The sequence below is a fragment of the Dermochelys coriacea genome, chromosome 9, assembly GCF_009764565.3.
Source record: "Dermochelys coriacea isolate rDerCor1 chromosome 9, rDerCor1.pri.v4, whole genome shotgun sequence".
In the NCBI taxonomy this organism is placed as follows: Eukaryota; Metazoa; Chordata; order Testudines; family Dermochelyidae; genus Dermochelys; species Dermochelys coriacea.
The window spans coordinates 68,389,489-68,406,548 of record NC_050076.1 but is presented as its reverse complement, the minus strand read 5'-3'; the positions used below and the strand labels follow the sequence as shown (position 1 = coordinate 68,406,548).

General features: G+C 40.0%; 1 protein-coding gene across 9 annotated transcripts in view; it reads left to right on the top strand.

Annotated features, from left to right (window-relative positions):
- Nucleotides 1-17,060, top strand: part of DIAPH2 (diaphanous related formin 2) — an 835,399-nt gene that overhangs the window by 133,301 nt on the left and 685,038 nt on the right. For all 9 annotated transcript variants that reach the window (XM_038415147.2, XM_043492689.1, XM_038415148.2 and 6 more), the window contains 4 exons: nt 11,568-11,642; nt 11,727-11,796; nt 13,688-13,824; nt 15,876-15,984. In XM_038415147.2, the coding sequence (XP_038271075.1) occupies nt 11,568-11,642; nt 11,727-11,796; nt 13,688-13,824; nt 15,876-15,984 (391 nt within the window). The remainder of the gene's footprint in view (nt 1-11,567; nt 11,643-11,726; nt 11,797-13,687; nt 13,825-15,875; nt 15,985-17,060) is intronic.

Below are 17,060 nucleotides of genomic sequence, written 5' to 3'. Positions count from 1 at the left end.
AATCCTCTTGTGCTTCACTAAGCCCTTTTCAGAACACACTAAACTCTGTCTCACGTCTTCCCTGCATATGCCCTCTGTCTTGTGACTTATTCCTTTTCAAGATCTCTTCAGTTAAATAATATTTTTAGTATCTTCACTTCTAAACATCTTGGCTTCCTCTCAGTTATCTCCTATCTTTGTTGCTGAAACCTTTATCTCTGACCTCTTGTCAGCTCTTCTTTTCCACCCTCCAATCTATCGAAAACACAATTGATAGTCATAAATCATTTCTCTTTCCTGTTGCATTGAATTAAGCTTAATAGAAATGAGTCCTTTCATTAGCTTCCTGTCACTGAATCAAATTCCATCCCCTGCATAATCTTAGAGTCTTTGAAATCTTACCACCAGTTCAGTATGTCTCTAGGATGTGTATTCTGCAATGTCAGTCCTCTAAGGCCTTGTTGAACCTAGGTAGCTCTGCAGGGCCATCTAGTGACAGTGGTTCATATGTAGAATTAAACTTTAAAGCCTTCAAATTCTTAAAATGTTGGAAAAAAATTTTTAAACAAAATTCTAGCAGGATAGGAATTAAGTTGCTATTTTACTTGTTAGTCTTTGACTTCAGCAAGTCATGTTACTAGAGTTGCCACCTCCAAGATAGAACCTGGCCAATGACCTCACCAACAATTGAGGTCCTAGTGCTGACCATAGCTGATAACTCGTACGTTTGAGAACCGTTTTTACATACACATAGAATATAAAATGTATATTTGTTACTTTATCAATTTTTCTTACTGTATACTAACATGACATCACTATCCAAAGGTGTGAATTATTGAGCACTCTAGCATGTCTGAAGTGTGTGTGTGGGGAACTCAGTGTTAAATATTTTAACCATCTAGGCTGGTTAAAAACCCTACACGTTACTAAAATACATGTTCAAAGGGTATACACTTTAAGCAGGAAATGAAAAAGTAGCGTGCAGTGAGTTCTTGGGTATGAGTGTTTTTTTTTCTTGAAATCTGTACTATTCACCTATCTACTTACTCTTCACAGATTTAGGTTCCATGGTGCTACTTCATTTATGGTGTAACTGCTAATGTTCAAATACATCTTGACATATAAAACATACCATTCATTTCTTTAATGCATGTTTAACATTTAAAGGATACAGTGGCAAAAGTTGCGTGGGAACATTTTAAAGACACCATAATAGAGGCTCAACTTAAGTGTATAACCCAAATTAAAAAACATAGTAAGAGAACCAAAAAAAGAGCCACTGTGGCTAAACAACAAAGTAAAAAAAGCATTGAGAGGCAAGAAGACATCCTTTAAAAAGTGGAAGTTAAATCATAGTGACAAAAATAGAAAGGAGCATAAACACTGGCAGATTAAATGTAAAAATACAATTAGGAAGGCCAAAAAAGAAATTGAGGAACAGTGATCCAAAGACTCAAAGTAATTTTATTTTTATATATATATATAATATTAGAAGTAGGAACCCTGCTAAACAACCAGTGGGGCCACTGGATGATCGAGGTGCTAAAGGAGCACTCAAGGACAATAAGGCCATTGCAGAGAAACTAAATGAATTCTTTGCATCGGTCTTCACAGCTGAGGATGTGAAGGAGATTCCCAAACCTGAGCCATTCTTTTTAGGTGACAGATCTGAGGAACTGTCCCAGATTTAGGTATCATTAGAAGAGGTTTTGGAACAAATTGATAAATTTAGCAGCAATAAGTCACCAGGATCCGATGGTATTCACCCCCAACTCCTTCACCTTCACTCCCAGATCCCTTAGTAACTTCTGAACTGCCTGCCTTGCAGTATCATTAGTGCCCACATGGATGAGCTGCAGTGGTTGTAGTCAGAGGGCCAGATGATTCTCCTCGTACCTTTCTTGTATATGGGCCTCTGGCAGGGAGCATGTCTCCTGGGATCCCAGGTCAGGCCAGCAGATGGATGTCTCTGACCCGCTTAGAAGGCAGTCACCAATCACTGCCATGCTTTATTTTCTCTTGCAAGTGGTGGCTGCAGTCCTCCAAGCCTTGGGGATAATGGCTTCTTCTCCACCTTTGGGGAAGATTGCCCTTCTCTGGTTGCCAAGGCAGCATTCTGTATTGATCTCTGTGAACAGTGGGTTGGAAGCGGGAAGAACATTGTCTGCTGCCAGAAGTAACTAGCAGCCAGCTTCCTCCCTCTGAAGGAGCCATTTCCTCTTCTCTTTATTGTGCTGCTGCATTTCCTCCGTCTGGATTGCTTTCTCAGCTTTTGGAGGTCTCCAAATGCATGTTTTCAGCGAATTCCTCATGTCACCGAGGCTACCTCTTCCTGTAGCTCTCCCACCTGCTTCTTGAGATTTGCTACTAGTAGACCCGTCACAAAGGATGGTCTCCCAAGCTTAGCTTATATAACAAGGAAATGCCAGCCACAGTATTGGCAAATTCACCTTTAGATCTGGGTAGAGGCATCCCCGATCAGGTTCTCTGTGTAGTCATGGGGGCAGGTGAGGTGGTAGTCAGGAGCAGTGTTAGTACTAGAGACGTGGCCTTTCTGAACCATGATTTTATTTTTACTCCCTCTGAATCAAGCTTAACATTTGAACGTTGAACAGAGGCTTCTCTTGTACTATACTTCTTGAATGGTTCTGTCCTCTTTTGTAGCCTAGTTTATGGCTGTGCCTCTGAATTGCAGAACTGAGACCATATATAACGGTAATGTCATTTTTGTCTTCCTATTTCCAAGCTTTTCAGCTATTTATACCTAGAGTGATGGAGGTTTTTTGGTTAATTGTATGTGCTAGATTTATTCTATTATTCTATACATTTATTTAATCCAAGGTAATTTGGATTGTAATCCTTTAGGGGCAGCACTCTTTTGTTTTTGTCATGGGTGTGTGCTTACCACAATAGGCTCTACCTTAATTAAAACAAGATTGAATTTAGTGATTTAAATTTTTAGTCTTTGGATTTTTAGGTGAGATATGCACCAGAAAGCTGCTGCTTTTTCTTAATTTGATGTCACTTGTTTATGTTCCTGGAAGCTTGAGACCTGTTGAAAAAGTGGAAAGGGAGAAGTTAAAAATAATTTGAAGCCTTTTGAGCTGTGTTGATCTGGCAATAAAAGCCTACACCATGTCCACTGACATATAAAGTACTTTTGGAACAACCTTATTGAATGTTATAAATTGATTTTGATTTAAACATAGGAGTGGCCTATCCATGGTTCTGGGCACTTTTCTGTATATTATAAAAATGCAAGTATAGGAAGACTAATACTAATGAAAATAAATGTAGTTACTTTGCTATAGCAAAGAAGTGGAAAAACAAAACAATCACGGCACAGATTGTAGCATTAAGCATAAATCTTGCTTTCCAAAAGCTCAGAAGTAAAGGTGAATATTGCAAAGGGCTCTTAAGGTCAACAGCTTAAAGCTATTTCAATTCAAGATTGGGACTGAATTCTGAAGCTCAGGCTCCTTGTCAGCAATTCCCTCTCATTCAAAGTGACATATCTTCAGCTTTTACTTGTGGCATTTGTGACAATATATTGTGGGGGGAAAAGATTTCTTAGAAGTACAACGCCAAATTGTTCGTTCTTCAGCAAAGCCAATGTAATCTCAATAAATAATAATAATAATAATACAACACATTTCAATACTACCTTCCGTATAAATGTATTTAAGAGGCTGCTGATTGAAACTTCGCAAACACTGGGTGGGGAATGCAAAGAAACTCTACCTCATTCCCCTACCCAGATTTCTTTGAGGGGGGGAAAATCTGCAGTGGAATTGGGATGAGACTGTTGAATCAATTTCAGTCTAGATGTCTTCCCTTAATTTTGTGCATTTGCTAAGTAAATCATGGTGACTTTATGGAGAGAGAGCCTGGAAAGAGGATGCCGAGGAGCCACTTCATTGATAGTTGAAGATATTTTTGAGCAGTTCTGCCAAGCCACAGATCAGGACTGAACAAAAATATTCTCCTTTCAGGAAGTTTCCCATGTTCTCCTAATGCTGGACCGTTAACACTGGTTCTTCAGTTGAACTGGAGAGGTGCTGTGCTTTCTCGGTTTGCAGGTTGTTAAAAGGCCAAAATTCAGTTGTTCCTGCCAAAATAAATCAAATGCCAGATCAAAAGTGTGACCAGGTAAGGCATAAACAAGCTGGGCTATTCAGTGGTGGTTATTGTGACTTTTGAATCCTGAGCGCTCTGTGAATAGGAGACACAAATGTGGTTTCTAAAAGTCAGAGTACTGTCATTTAATACCAGTTCAGCACTAGTACCAGTCCCCTTTTAGCATCATACTGGGACTTGTACTCTAGGTATATGCTGTATATATTCCTTGTCTGAGTAGGAAGGGGACCTTTTACATTCCCAAGGTGGATGTAAGCAGGAGAACACGTCATCACCCAGTTGACCTCTGGCTGAAGCCTAGTAATAACCAGTTTAGCAGCATAAGCCTAAACAGGGTTCAGTAGTGTATGTGAAGTTGGGGGCTTTGTTACTGAACAGATCATGATTATTAGACAAGCTACGCACAACTTGGAATTGGTCAGCATCAGCTGAAGACTCTCCTACAACATACTATCTTTCTGAGTGATCAAAATTAGAAACCTTGATTTCAGCTTTTGTTATAACCGTGGGCTATGTCTACTGTCAGGGTTCCCTCCCCACTCTGAACTCTAGGGTACAGATGGGGAGACCCGCATGAAAGACCCCTAAGCTTATTCCTACCAGCTTAGCGTAAAACTTCCCCAAGGAACAAACTTGGAAAGCTGCCACCACCAAGTGATTTAACAAAGAATCAGGGAAAGGACCACTTAGAGTTCCTATTCCCCCAAAATATTCCCCCAAGCCTTACATCCCCTTTCCTGGGGGGGCTTGAGAATAATATCCTAACCAATCGGTTACAAAGTAATCCAAATCCCTGGATCTTAGGATCATAGAGAAATCCATCAGGCTCTTAAAAGAAACCACTTTATTAGAAAGAAAAAAGGGAAAAGAAGCACCTCTGAAATTAGAATGGAAGATAATCTCACAGGCAGTCTGATACAAAACATATAGAATCCCTCTAGGCAAAACCTTAAGTTACAAAAAGACACAAAAACAGGAATACACGTTCTCTCCAGCACAGCGAATTTCACAAGTCAAACCAAAAGCAAAATCTAATGCACTTTCTAGCTAGATTATTTACTAACTCTATAGGAGTTGAATTGCTTGCTTTCTTGATCTGTCCCCAGGCAGAGGCATCACACAGACGTACAAAGAAAGCCTTTCTTCCACCTCAGATTTGAAAGTATCTTGTTCCCTATTGGTCAGGTGCTAGCTAGGTTACTTGAGCTTCTTAACCCTTTACAGGTAAGAGGATTTACATCACTGTATACAGAGAGGTGGTTACACTTCCCTTTATATTTATGACATCTACCATAACTAGAGAGCTGGTACCTCTAATCTTTCTTTCCATGATATGCAGGATTTTAAGCAATAACAAAGCATAGTTTTGACACTGATTGTCAATGTAATTGCCAGTAAAACATTTCAGTATTGTAAAATTCTACTAAGTTTTCAAATTAAGATATGTATTGCAGGACTCCATATATATTTATAACACAACAAGCTTATGTCAGATGTTTTGTATTGACAAACTCTCTCTAAGGTAAATTTTCAGTCTAGTGTACTATTTAAACTCTGAACACAAATGATTGTTAATGTGTTATGCAATGAAATGGTCTTTGCTGCCTCTAAATCCATTGTCCTGATCATAGTAATGTGAACATATTTTTCAGCTGCTCATTTTTTCATACTAATACTATGAATTCCTTAGAGAAAATACTTCATTGGAGTGATAATTATATTCCTTTCTGATTTATCATTGTTTGTAACTAGTTGTCATTACCATTCATTGTTGATTTCTGTTCCTTTTAACTATAGAATTCTAACTTGCAAATTTGTGTTTAAAGCTCATGAGCTTTTTTGAGTCAACTTTCTGTGACATTGGTATTTTGCTTTTAAAGTTGTTTTGGGACTGTTAAGTGTCTGAGTTGCCACGTTTACTGATGAATAATTTTCCCATCTTCTGTCAATGAATGAAATTGCTTTTGGGTTGACTGTAAATACCAGGAATAGCGTATGGATTTTTTTGGCTTAATATCAGTCTCAGAACTGGTAAACAACTTCCTTATGCTGTTTAAATAGAAAAGGAATGGTGACAAAAGTTATCAATTGTAGATAGGAAACCTATATGGGAGGCTTTGAAACTTGACAGTCAATCCCTATTTAAGTGAATTTGGTTTAAACAAAGGTTTACAATGGCCTTCCAGGTTTGTTTTCTGCATACTTCTAAGTTTTTTCTTTCTAAAACAGAAAATGAAATAATTGGACAGGATGGAAAATCACAACCAACACATTTAGATACTACTTCACCAGCTACAGATTGTGGCATGGTGGGTTAGGAAAAAGGTTGGAGTTTCCTTCTTGAGATCATTACTTCTAATGGATTTGTCAGCTCTTCAATATTTGAAGATAGTGTCTACTACTTGATTTTTAGCACTAAGTATTTCGCAGGTTTGCTTTTACATTGGACAGTATTTCTCAGGTAAGGACACTTAACTAAGTTATTAACCAAAAGTTTATTAATGGTCCCGGAGTCACAGAAGTATACAATCAAATTTCATTCATTAAATATGGATATAACAGATGTTCTAGGGCAAAAAACACATGCAGTCTTCTAAGCAATTAACATAGATCAGAAAAGCGGCCCAGTAGCTATGCCAAAGACCAGAACAAGATTTCTAGTTGCATAGACTTAGTCATCAATTTTCAATTACCCTCCCTGCCCCAATTGTTCCCCTTCCCCAAATTCCCACCCCAGCCCCGCCTCCTCTCCTGAGCGCGCCTCGTTCCCGCCCTTTCCCTCTCCTTTGCAAAGCTGTTTCACGCACAACCACTGGCAGGGAGCAGGGAGAAGCAGGACCCGGCGGCGCGCTCAGGGGATGAGGTGGAGCAGAGGTAAGCTGCGAGGGTAGCGGCGGCAATTATTTCTGGGCCTACAGGCGGCAAAATCAATCTGCCGCTGACTGGAAGACTCCTTATCAAGTGGTGCTGCTTTCCTTTCCTAGGGAATGTGTGCTTCAATTTCAGCTTTCAGGGGACAAGATACTTTCAAATATTGGGTGGGGGGAGAAAGGATTTGTTTTTCTGTTGTGTGTCTGTCTGTCCTATGTGCTTGCTGGAGACAGATCAAAAGAAGCAGGCACTCCAACTCCATTAGAATTAGTAAGTACTAGCAAGGGAATGTGTTAGCTTATCTTTGTTTTTGTTTTGGCTTGTGTTCTTCTCTGTGCTGAGAGGGAAGGTGTATTCCTGGTTTGCTTTTTAGTAACTTTAAAGTTTTTCCCAGAGGGAAATCCTCTGTGTTCTTGAATCTGGGTACCCTGTAAAATATTTTCCATCCTGATTTTACCGAGATGATTTTTACCTTTCTTTTTTAAATAAAATCTGTCTTTTAAGAACCTGACTGATTTTTCCATTGTTCCAAGACCCAGGGGTTTGGGTCTTTTGATCATTTTGTAACCAGTTGGTTAGGATATTATTCTCAAGCCTCCCCCGGAATGGGGGTGGAAGGGTTTTGGGGGGGGGGGGATTTTCTGGGAAGAGGAAGTCCAAATGGTCTGATTTCCCTGATTCTTTGTCTAAATCATTAGGTGGTGGCAGCATACTGTTCAAGGACAAGGTGGTATTTGTGCCTTGGGAAACTTTTTAACCTAAGCTGGTAAAAATAAGCTTAGGGAGTCTTGCATGTGAGTTCCCACATCTGTACTCCAGAGTTCAGAGTGGGGAGAGAACCCTGACAGTAGCGCAAACTCTTAGCAGGTTTTTCGAAGGGTCTTTTCCGAGACTTGTTCTCCTGCACTTTCAAATATAGCTGAAGGACTATGGGTGGGGGTGGAGTGAGGGGAGAATGGGACAAGGATGAATGAACAGGGAATAATCTTGCCATTGGCATCTAACCCTGCTCCCACTGATTCACTGAGAGACAGAGCCACTACTTTCCTCACCATGCCATGTACTCCTCAGCTCTGTAGAGGGGGGCTACTGGGGGTGCCTGATACTGTGGGACCAAGGTGGTCATGGGGTGCCCAGCACTTACAGAGAGCAGAGGGCAAGAGGGGTGCCCCATGGTAGGGAGTGGTGCCTGGCACTTAGGACGACAGAACCACAAGAACTTAGGGGGCTGATACCACCCTCTTCCCTGGTCTGCGAACACTGTGTGTTAGGGAAATGGAAAGGTGCCCCTTCTTAGCTCCAGAACTCCTGGAGGGCAGGGAGAAGGGGTTCATGTCTTTTGCATGGACATGGTGCCTGGTACTAATGGGGGTGCCCCTGATGAGGGTTTCTCTCATGTGGAAGTGGTATCTGGTACTTATGCGGGGGTCGTAGGCAGAGGGTGCCCCATGAGGAGAGGGTACTTGGCACTCTTGTGGGAGGAGTGGATGTGGCTCTGTGGCCTCACTGAAGGAGAGGGGAAGCAGATGGGAATCAGTACTCACCGGGGCGCAGGCTTCCGCTCTCTTTGGCGTGTGTCAGTTGCTGGGACGAGACTCCCTGCCTGTCTTGCCCTACTGTGCCATCTGCAGCAGCAACCAACTGGTAGTTACCCTCTTGGCTTCCCCTTGGAACAGGTGCGTAGTTCTGCACCACGTGGAGAGGACTCTGTGGGAGGGAAGCTTGGTCCAAGGAGTTACAGCACTTGAAAAATTTGTGTTTAAACTGGTAAAACTAGAACTCTCATTTTTTCCTGGTGGTGTTAGTTTTATTATTAAAAAAAAAAAAGAGAGAGAGAAGAAAAAGCTCTAAAAGGAAGGGTCTTTGCCTACGCTGCATCCTTGGCCATGTCTGATGTGTCATTTAGGGCTAGATTGTCAAAAGTATTGTGCATATACACCTCTATCCCAATATAATGCGGTCCTTGGGAGACAAAAAAAAAAAATCTCACTGTTATAGGTGGGACAGTGTTGTATCGAACTTGCTTTGGCCTCCCCGTTTCTTGTTCCCTGACGGCCCCCTCCAGAGACCCCCATCCCTCATCATCCCCAGGACGCCACCCCCTTGCTCCCTATTCCCTGACTGCTCTTGCCCCGACAGGTACTCAGCGGCAGCAACGGGAAGTGGAGTAACGTGGCCCCAGCCCGCTCCACTCTGCCACCTCCCAGCTGTGGCGCTCCTCTTCCCGCTGCTGGTGAGTGTGGGGAGGTTGGGGAAAGGACGCCTGCCCGTACTCACTGGCAGCGGGAAGCGGAGCGATGTGGCCCTCCCCCCCGGTTTCCTTGCCCTGGCCCCAGCTGTGTCACTGGCAGGGTGGGAGGTTGGGGAAAGGTCCTGCATTTAGCTGTGGGGGGAAGTGGAGCGCTGGGAGCTGGCGGAGCGGAGTGGGCTGGGGCCGGGCTGCTCCACTTCTGCTGCTGCCTGTGAGTGTGGGGGGGATCCCTTCCCCCGACTGACATGGCTGGGGCCAGGGCGAGTGAAGCAGAACAGGCTGCTTCCAGGCCCCCGCTAATCCCCTGGGCCACTCTGGGACTGTGGGGCCCCCCCCAGCTTCTCCCTCCCAGACCCTGGTGTGGGGGGAGCCCCTGACTGCCCCGAGACCCTCTGCCCCTTATCCAACCGCCCGGCCCCCTTAACACGCTGCTTAGAGCAGCATGTTGGAGCTTTACCACATGGTATGTGAACCCACATTATATCGGGTTGCATTATATCGGGGTAGAGGTGTAGTTTACTTTTGTAAGATTTATGGCCAAATTTTTGTAAGAGTTCAGCACCCAATGTGTACAACTATTTTTTAAATCTGGTCACTTAATTTGGTGCCTAAATAGGAGCTGAGCTCTTTGGAAAATCTGATGCCTGTTGTAGGTGCCGAGCCCTTGTGGAAACTCTGTCCTCAGTGACAAGACGGAGGCTATGTCTAAACTGGCAACTGAACGACTAAACTTTTGTCTTTCAGCCGCGTTAAAAACACCTCCCACACCTCAAAGACACAATTTTTGCCGATGGCAAATGCTAGTGTGAACAGCTGTTTGATGGCAGGAGCGCCCTCCTGCTAACGTCGCTAACGCCGCTCATTGAGGGTGGAAGTGTGTTGTTGGCAGGAGAGCCGAAAAACAGTGGCTACACTGCGCACCTTTTAGCGACACAGCTGTAGTGACACATCCCTATTGCTAAAAGCTGTGTAGTGTAGAAATGGCCTGAGATAGGAAGCACAAACCAGTGCAGTTTTTGTCATGGTGTTTTAGAATGATAGAAACGGAGGACTGGAATAAGCGATCATGAGGGGTCATCTAGTCCAGTCCTCTGCACTAAAGCAGGACCTTCCCTTAATCCCCTTCAAGGGGAGAGTCCACAACCATCCTTGGTAACCTGTTCCAGTATTTAACTGTCCTTATGGGTAGAAAGTTTTCCCTAATAGCTATCCTATGTATCTTTTGTTGCACATTAAACTGATCACTTATGGTCCTACCGCTGGTGGACCTGGAGAACAATCGATCAGCATCTTTTATTACAGCACTTAATGGGTCCCCACTCAGTCGTCTTCTCTCAAGGTAAAACTTGCTCAGTATTTTTAATCTTTTCTTTTAAGTCAGGTTTTTAAATGTTGTATCATTTTTGTGGTTCTCCTCTGAACTGCCCTTCAGTTTGTCCCATCTTTCCTAAAGTGCAACTCCCACAGGGGGACACAGTGCTCCAGTTGAGGCCTCACCGGTGTAAAGTAGACCGGGGCAATTACCTCATTTCTTTACATATGACATTCTTGCTACTACACCCAAAAATGATATTAGACTTTTTTGCATTTACATTGTTGGCTCTTACTCAGCTTGTGAACCACAATAATCCCCAGATCCATTTTCAACATTACAGTACTACACCGTACTAGTTACTCTCCATTTTGTAGTTATGCATGTCTTTTCCTTCCTAACAGCAGTATTTTTGTTTTTATCTTTCTTGTATTTCATTTTATTAATTTTTGACCAATTTTCTAATTTGTCAAAGGTTATTTTGAATTCTAATCCTGTTTTCCAAAGTGCTAGAATCCCCTCCCAGTTTAACATCCATCTGCAAATTTTATAAGCATAATGAGTTGGATAATGGAGTGGAGAACAATGAAAATATCGTATAGGACCAGACCCAAGACAGATCCCTGTGGGACCCAACTAGATACATTGTCCAAGTTTGACAGTGAACCACTGATAACTGAACCTGTTGCTGCACCCACCTTATACTAATTTAATCTAAACCACATTTCCCTAGTTTGTTGTGCTGTTAAATATGTGAAGCAATTTCCCAAATGTCAGGACTGAATTTGTATTCTATAACTGGAGAAATTTTATTTGTCAGGCTCAAAGCTAGCCAGAGTCAATGACCCAAATTCAGGGGTTAGATATCAATACTTTAAAACGGATTTGAACTAATGTCTTGGTCATTTATAAAATATATTGGGAACATGGGACAAATCATATTGGAGAGTAGTTGCACAATTGGTCACATGAAATAAGAATGAATAAATTAACATGTATATTTTACTCTTCCCACAGCTGGGTCAACAATTTTGGACATGAAGGTCTTGGGCTTCTGTTGGATGTACTGGAAAGGCTTCTGGACAAGAAACAGTAAGAACCCAAAACATTGGGGTGGGAGATGGAAACTGTTATTAAGTTTTGACCTTAGTTAAATCTGTTGGTTTTTCTTTCAAGGCAAGAAAGTATTGACAAGAAGAATCAGCATAAGCTTATTCAGTGCCTCAAAGCATTTATGAATAATAAGGTAAGAAATGTTTTTTAGTTTTAGGTGCTTTGATCACGCCTGCATGTTTGATAAAGAGCTAAGTGCAATAAAGAAGTTTAACATTATTGCATCTATTAGTGATATTTTCACTTCTTTTGTTTTAGTCATGCTTCTTTGTCAAAAGTGAGAAATTCAGAGTAAATGATATTTAAGTCCTGCATTAGTGAATCGGGGATAAGGATGCAGTACAGACTTGAGTGTCCAGTTAATGTATCTTCAATGAGTTAAAATGTTTGTCACAATTATGTTGAATTGTATTGAATGCACCAGTGGAGGTAGAAGTATAAATTTGCAAGTACCATGGTATGCTATGAACCAAATTTAATTTGCTTGTTAGGGAATTATTCATAATGCTTCTGTAGAATGAAAATAATAATAAAAAAGTTCTCTCCCAATTTTTTCTTCCTAGTATGTGGAGTTTAACAGGAACGTGGTGCCTCAAGGCTATTCTTTTTTTCTAGCCTGTTAAGAGATGGATGAAGGGGGAGGCAGAACTATGATAGGGAGTATTTACAGGGAGTTAAAATTAATGATGCCATTATTTCTAAGATACTGTAATCTTGAAGTAATGGGCAGAGTTGGTTTGTTTTTAAGATATTATGAAGTCTTGGATGTGTGCTCTGTTGGTGTGGAGTAGTAGAAATCAAAATACATAGTTCATGGGATCAGCTTTTTTCTTGGACTAAAATGTTTAATTTTAATATATTAAAAAAAACACCATGAATTTGGGAGTGACAATGAACATTATATTTTTTTCTGTAAGAAATGTCAATGCTACCTTTGTTGAGCAGATTGTAGGGAACTTCGTGATATTCTTTGAACTGTAGAAATAGAAGACCAGAACTATGTGAAAGAGAGTAGAGAAATGTTTAATATTCATAAGACAGATGATATAGTCATTCAACCATTATATTCAGACATGGATGTCCAAATTTAATCACCTAGTTCTGTGCTTAGCAAGACACATGTTTAGGTTTTCAGAGGAGCTGAACTCGCAGCCCCCATTGACCACAAAACAAGTTCTGGATGCTCTGCATCTTGAGGAAAAACAAGTTTTTTTTTTTTTTTTTTTTTTAAACCTGTTTTGAGATTTCACATTCTGGTAAACACAATGATTTAAGCTGTTAATTTTAGATACAGCTTGTTTGTACATGCAGATGAAGTTGGACTACACTCAGATATTGTCTTCAATCACAGACATAAATTATACCTATTACCTCTTAATATGAGGTAATGTATGTGTGTAATTGAAGTTTCTAGTAGTTGCTATTTCCAAACTTAAAAATAGGTACTACATTTAAGGGAATACACTGGAATTATGTTCCCAGATGTTAAAGTGGAATCTAACCAAAGTTTGTTTCAAAGATTCATGTCCATGAAGAGTTTTACTTGTGTGATCTGTTTTTTGAAAGTTGCATTATTAGATGATTTGTGACTTTTAATCTCTCATAACAGACTGCAAAGTATTCCGTTACTGGTGTTCACCTTGGCAGTGCCAAATGTAGCAATTTTATTGTTAATTAGCTTTATTGTCGTTACGTAGCTGAATGTATTGATGAAAGATTGTCATTGGATGTAGATGAGGGGAAAAAAAGTGACGGAACCTCTTTGTTGAGATACCTATTATACTTCAGCATATCTGAATTGGTAAGATTTGTCTTTTTCCGGAAGAAGATTATAGTTTAAAGGATGAATTTGGTCCACAAGCAATAAAGCTGATAGTATGCTGAAGCAAGTTTTCATTTTTTAAGTGAAAATACTTGAAAAAAAATACTATTTATGCCCCATTTGGATACCCAGGCTTCATGAATCTGAGGGGGAGGAATAACCTTTTCATGAAGAACTCATTGTTGTCTCTCTCTTTTTAAAGTACGGATTGCAAAGGATTCTGGGAGATGAAAGAAGTCTTTTGTTACTAGCAAGAGCAATTGATCCAAAGCAACCAAACATGATGACGGAAACAGTAAAAATACTTTCTGCCATTTGTATTGTTGGAGAGGAAAATATGTAAGTAATATGTTGAAGAGATACTTATTGTATGTAGGGCTTTGAGAAAATAATTACCTTGAGTCCCATTCCCTTTCATCTATTCCTGCATTGTTTTGGCATGAGAAGATGATAGCAAATGTTCAGATTAGTTTTACATGTTGTAGGTTATTTTGTTACTATCTACTTTCTTCGGGAGTAGTATAACATGGGGTAAACTCATGGCCGGTTTTAAGTCATTTATCTTAAAAATGTCTTCAGTAACCAGCAACTACATACCACACCACAGAAACACTAACCCAGAAACCAATTCTTGTAGCAAGCCTCATTGCCTACTCTGTCCCCATATCTACTCTAGTGACACCATCAGAGGACCCAGCCACATCAGCCACACCATCAAGGGCTCATTCACCTTCATGTCTACTAATGTTATATATGCCATCATATGCCAGCAATGCCCTTCCGCCATGTACATTGGCCAAACCGGACAGTCCTTATGTAAAAGAATAAATGGACACATCAGACATAAGGAATGGTAACATACAAAAGCCAGTAGGAGAACACTTCAATCTTCCTGGACATTCTATAACAGATTTACAAGTAGCTATACTTGAACAAAAACACTTCGGAAATGGACTTCAAAGAGAAACTGCAGAACTAAAATTCATTTGCAAACTTAACACCATTAATTTGGGCTTGAATAGGGACTGGGAGTGGCTGGCTCATTAGAAAATCAGCTTTGCTTCCCCTGGAATTGACACCTCCTCATCAGTTATTGGGGGTGGACTACATCCACCCTGATCGAATTGGCCCTGTCAACACTGGTTCTACACTTGTGAGGTAACTTCCTTGTCTGCATGTGTCAGTAATGCCTGCATCTGTAATTTTCACTCCATGCATTTGAAGAAGTGGTTTTTTACTCACGAAAGCTTATGTTCAAATAAATCTGTTAGTCTTTAAGGTGCCATCGGACTCCTTGTTGTTTTTGTGGATACAGACTATCACGGCTACCCCCTGATACTTTTCCTCTTCTGTTATACTGTTTTTAGTTGAGGTGAAAAGAAATGCATTACCTACTTAAATGGACAGAATCAATATTTTGATACGTATATTGGAATTATATCCTTCATACTAAAATATTGACACTGACCCCGTTTACTGAGGTGGTCAAAGTGATTTTTGGGTAAAATAGATTTTCAGTCCATGGTTCTTTATAAACGGTATTTGAGTTTATCCGGATCATGACATGTTCGAGCTGTTGAATAGTTTGCTTGTATTGCAATATACAGCATGTCATGTGTTAGTGAAAACCATGGAAAGTCCCTATGTGCTGCAAAACTTAAAATTGCCATGATAGAGACACAGAGTTATTGGCTGGTAAGCCAGTTCTCAGTTCCAGAGAAATTGACAGGCAATGTAAGAATAGAGTAGAAGAACTCCTGCGTACATATGGGTCAAACCATTATGGTTTGTATGGCAGTAAATTATAACTTTTTAACCTGTTAGAATACTTCCAAAAATTAATGAGAGAGTAGATAAAGGTGACCAAATGGATCCAATACTTTGCTCTTAATTTTTAAAATGCCTTTGATAAGGTCCCTTATCCAATAATTATATGGGAAGGGCCTGAGTCTCATAAATAAAAACGTATCTTGGTTTAGATGAATCATAGTGAACAGCTAAATAACAAGCAACATATATACATATCCAATGTTGTTGCTGGCGTCCAGTCAAAAGTGACACTACTACTAAAGTGGCAAAGGATGCAAAATAAGTTTTTCTCTGAACTTGTATGATTGACTTTTAACCAAGAAGACTAATTAAAAAACAAAATAAAACTCTTAACAGATTTCCCAGTTGTTGTGATTGAATTTTCATTTTGAAGTAGCCTAGGCATTCTGAAGTCATTTGAAGCTTTTATTTTAATTCCCAATGTGGAATATCTAATGTACAATTTATTACATTCTTGTGTGGTTTGCAAGTGATTAGATGGATATTGAAAGGGAAAGACTGAAAGTAGGTAAGCTCTGTGGTAAACTGTCTGAATTCCCCCCCCCCCCTCTCTCTCTCAGTCTAGACAAACTTTTAGGAGCTATAACGACTGCATCTGAGAGAAATAACAGAGAACGTTTTTCTCCAGTTGTGGAAGGATTGGAGAACCATGAAGCTTTGCAGTTGCAGGTGGGTTTGCTGTATCTTGAACATGATCTAATTGTCAGATGTCTAAATATAATCAAAAACGGCAACAAAACGAAATCAGCTCAATGGTTTTAGCATCTTTTAATTGTTTTGCTATGTAAATTTGTGCCTTTATATATTTCAATAAAAGAAAAATTTATTGTTGGGGTAATTAGGTAGACAAACTCAGTGGAAATGGTTTTCCAGCAGTTAGAATCTATGAATAGAAAATCAAGAAGACTTCAATTCAGTAGAAATATTTGAAGAGCCTTGCAGACATACAATAATTAATTGGTTATGTTAGACATTGCTTTATTAACATTCTCAGTAATAAAGGCAGTCTTGGAAAATTCTGGGGAATGTTGACCCTAGTATTACTGGCTGTTTTTGGATTTTGACATGGTGCATCTCCTATCTACCAATAGATATGCTGAAAACAATTTTTTGTTTGCATGTTTAAAAATAAAATAACTTCAAAAGAAATTTTAGATGATTAGCTAGAATGAATGCTAGTGGTTCACTTGTGTTTAGAAATATGAGTCTCCTTTTTTATATAGAGAGAGTTAATTGAAGTCAATGGGTATATTGGCGAAGTAAAGACTTCAAGATCTGAGCACCATATAAAGTCAAAGAATATTTTTTGTGTGTGAAATGTGGTTCTAGTTCTTTAATGCTTAGAATAATACTTTTTATATAACACTTCTCATCAGTAGATCTCAAAGCACTTTAAAAAGGAGGTGCAGCTCCTTCTCCCCATATTACAGATGGGGAATCTGAGGCACAGACATGTGAAGTTACTTATCAGGAGGCCAGTGGCTGAGCCAGGAATAGAATCAAGGTCTCCAGAGTGGCTGTCCAATGCCTTATCCAGTATGCCACAGACATAGTTGTATAAACGTTTTCTTTCTTTAGAGATTATAGAAAAAAATTAAGAGGCATTTTAAACCTCTAGACTCTAGTATGGATCAACACACATTACAGATTTGGGGAAAGAAAATCCCAGAACCTTGGACTTGTTCACCTCTTTCATGTACTAATTTAATCTGGAAAAAGGAAAAACAGTTGTGCCCTTTTTACTC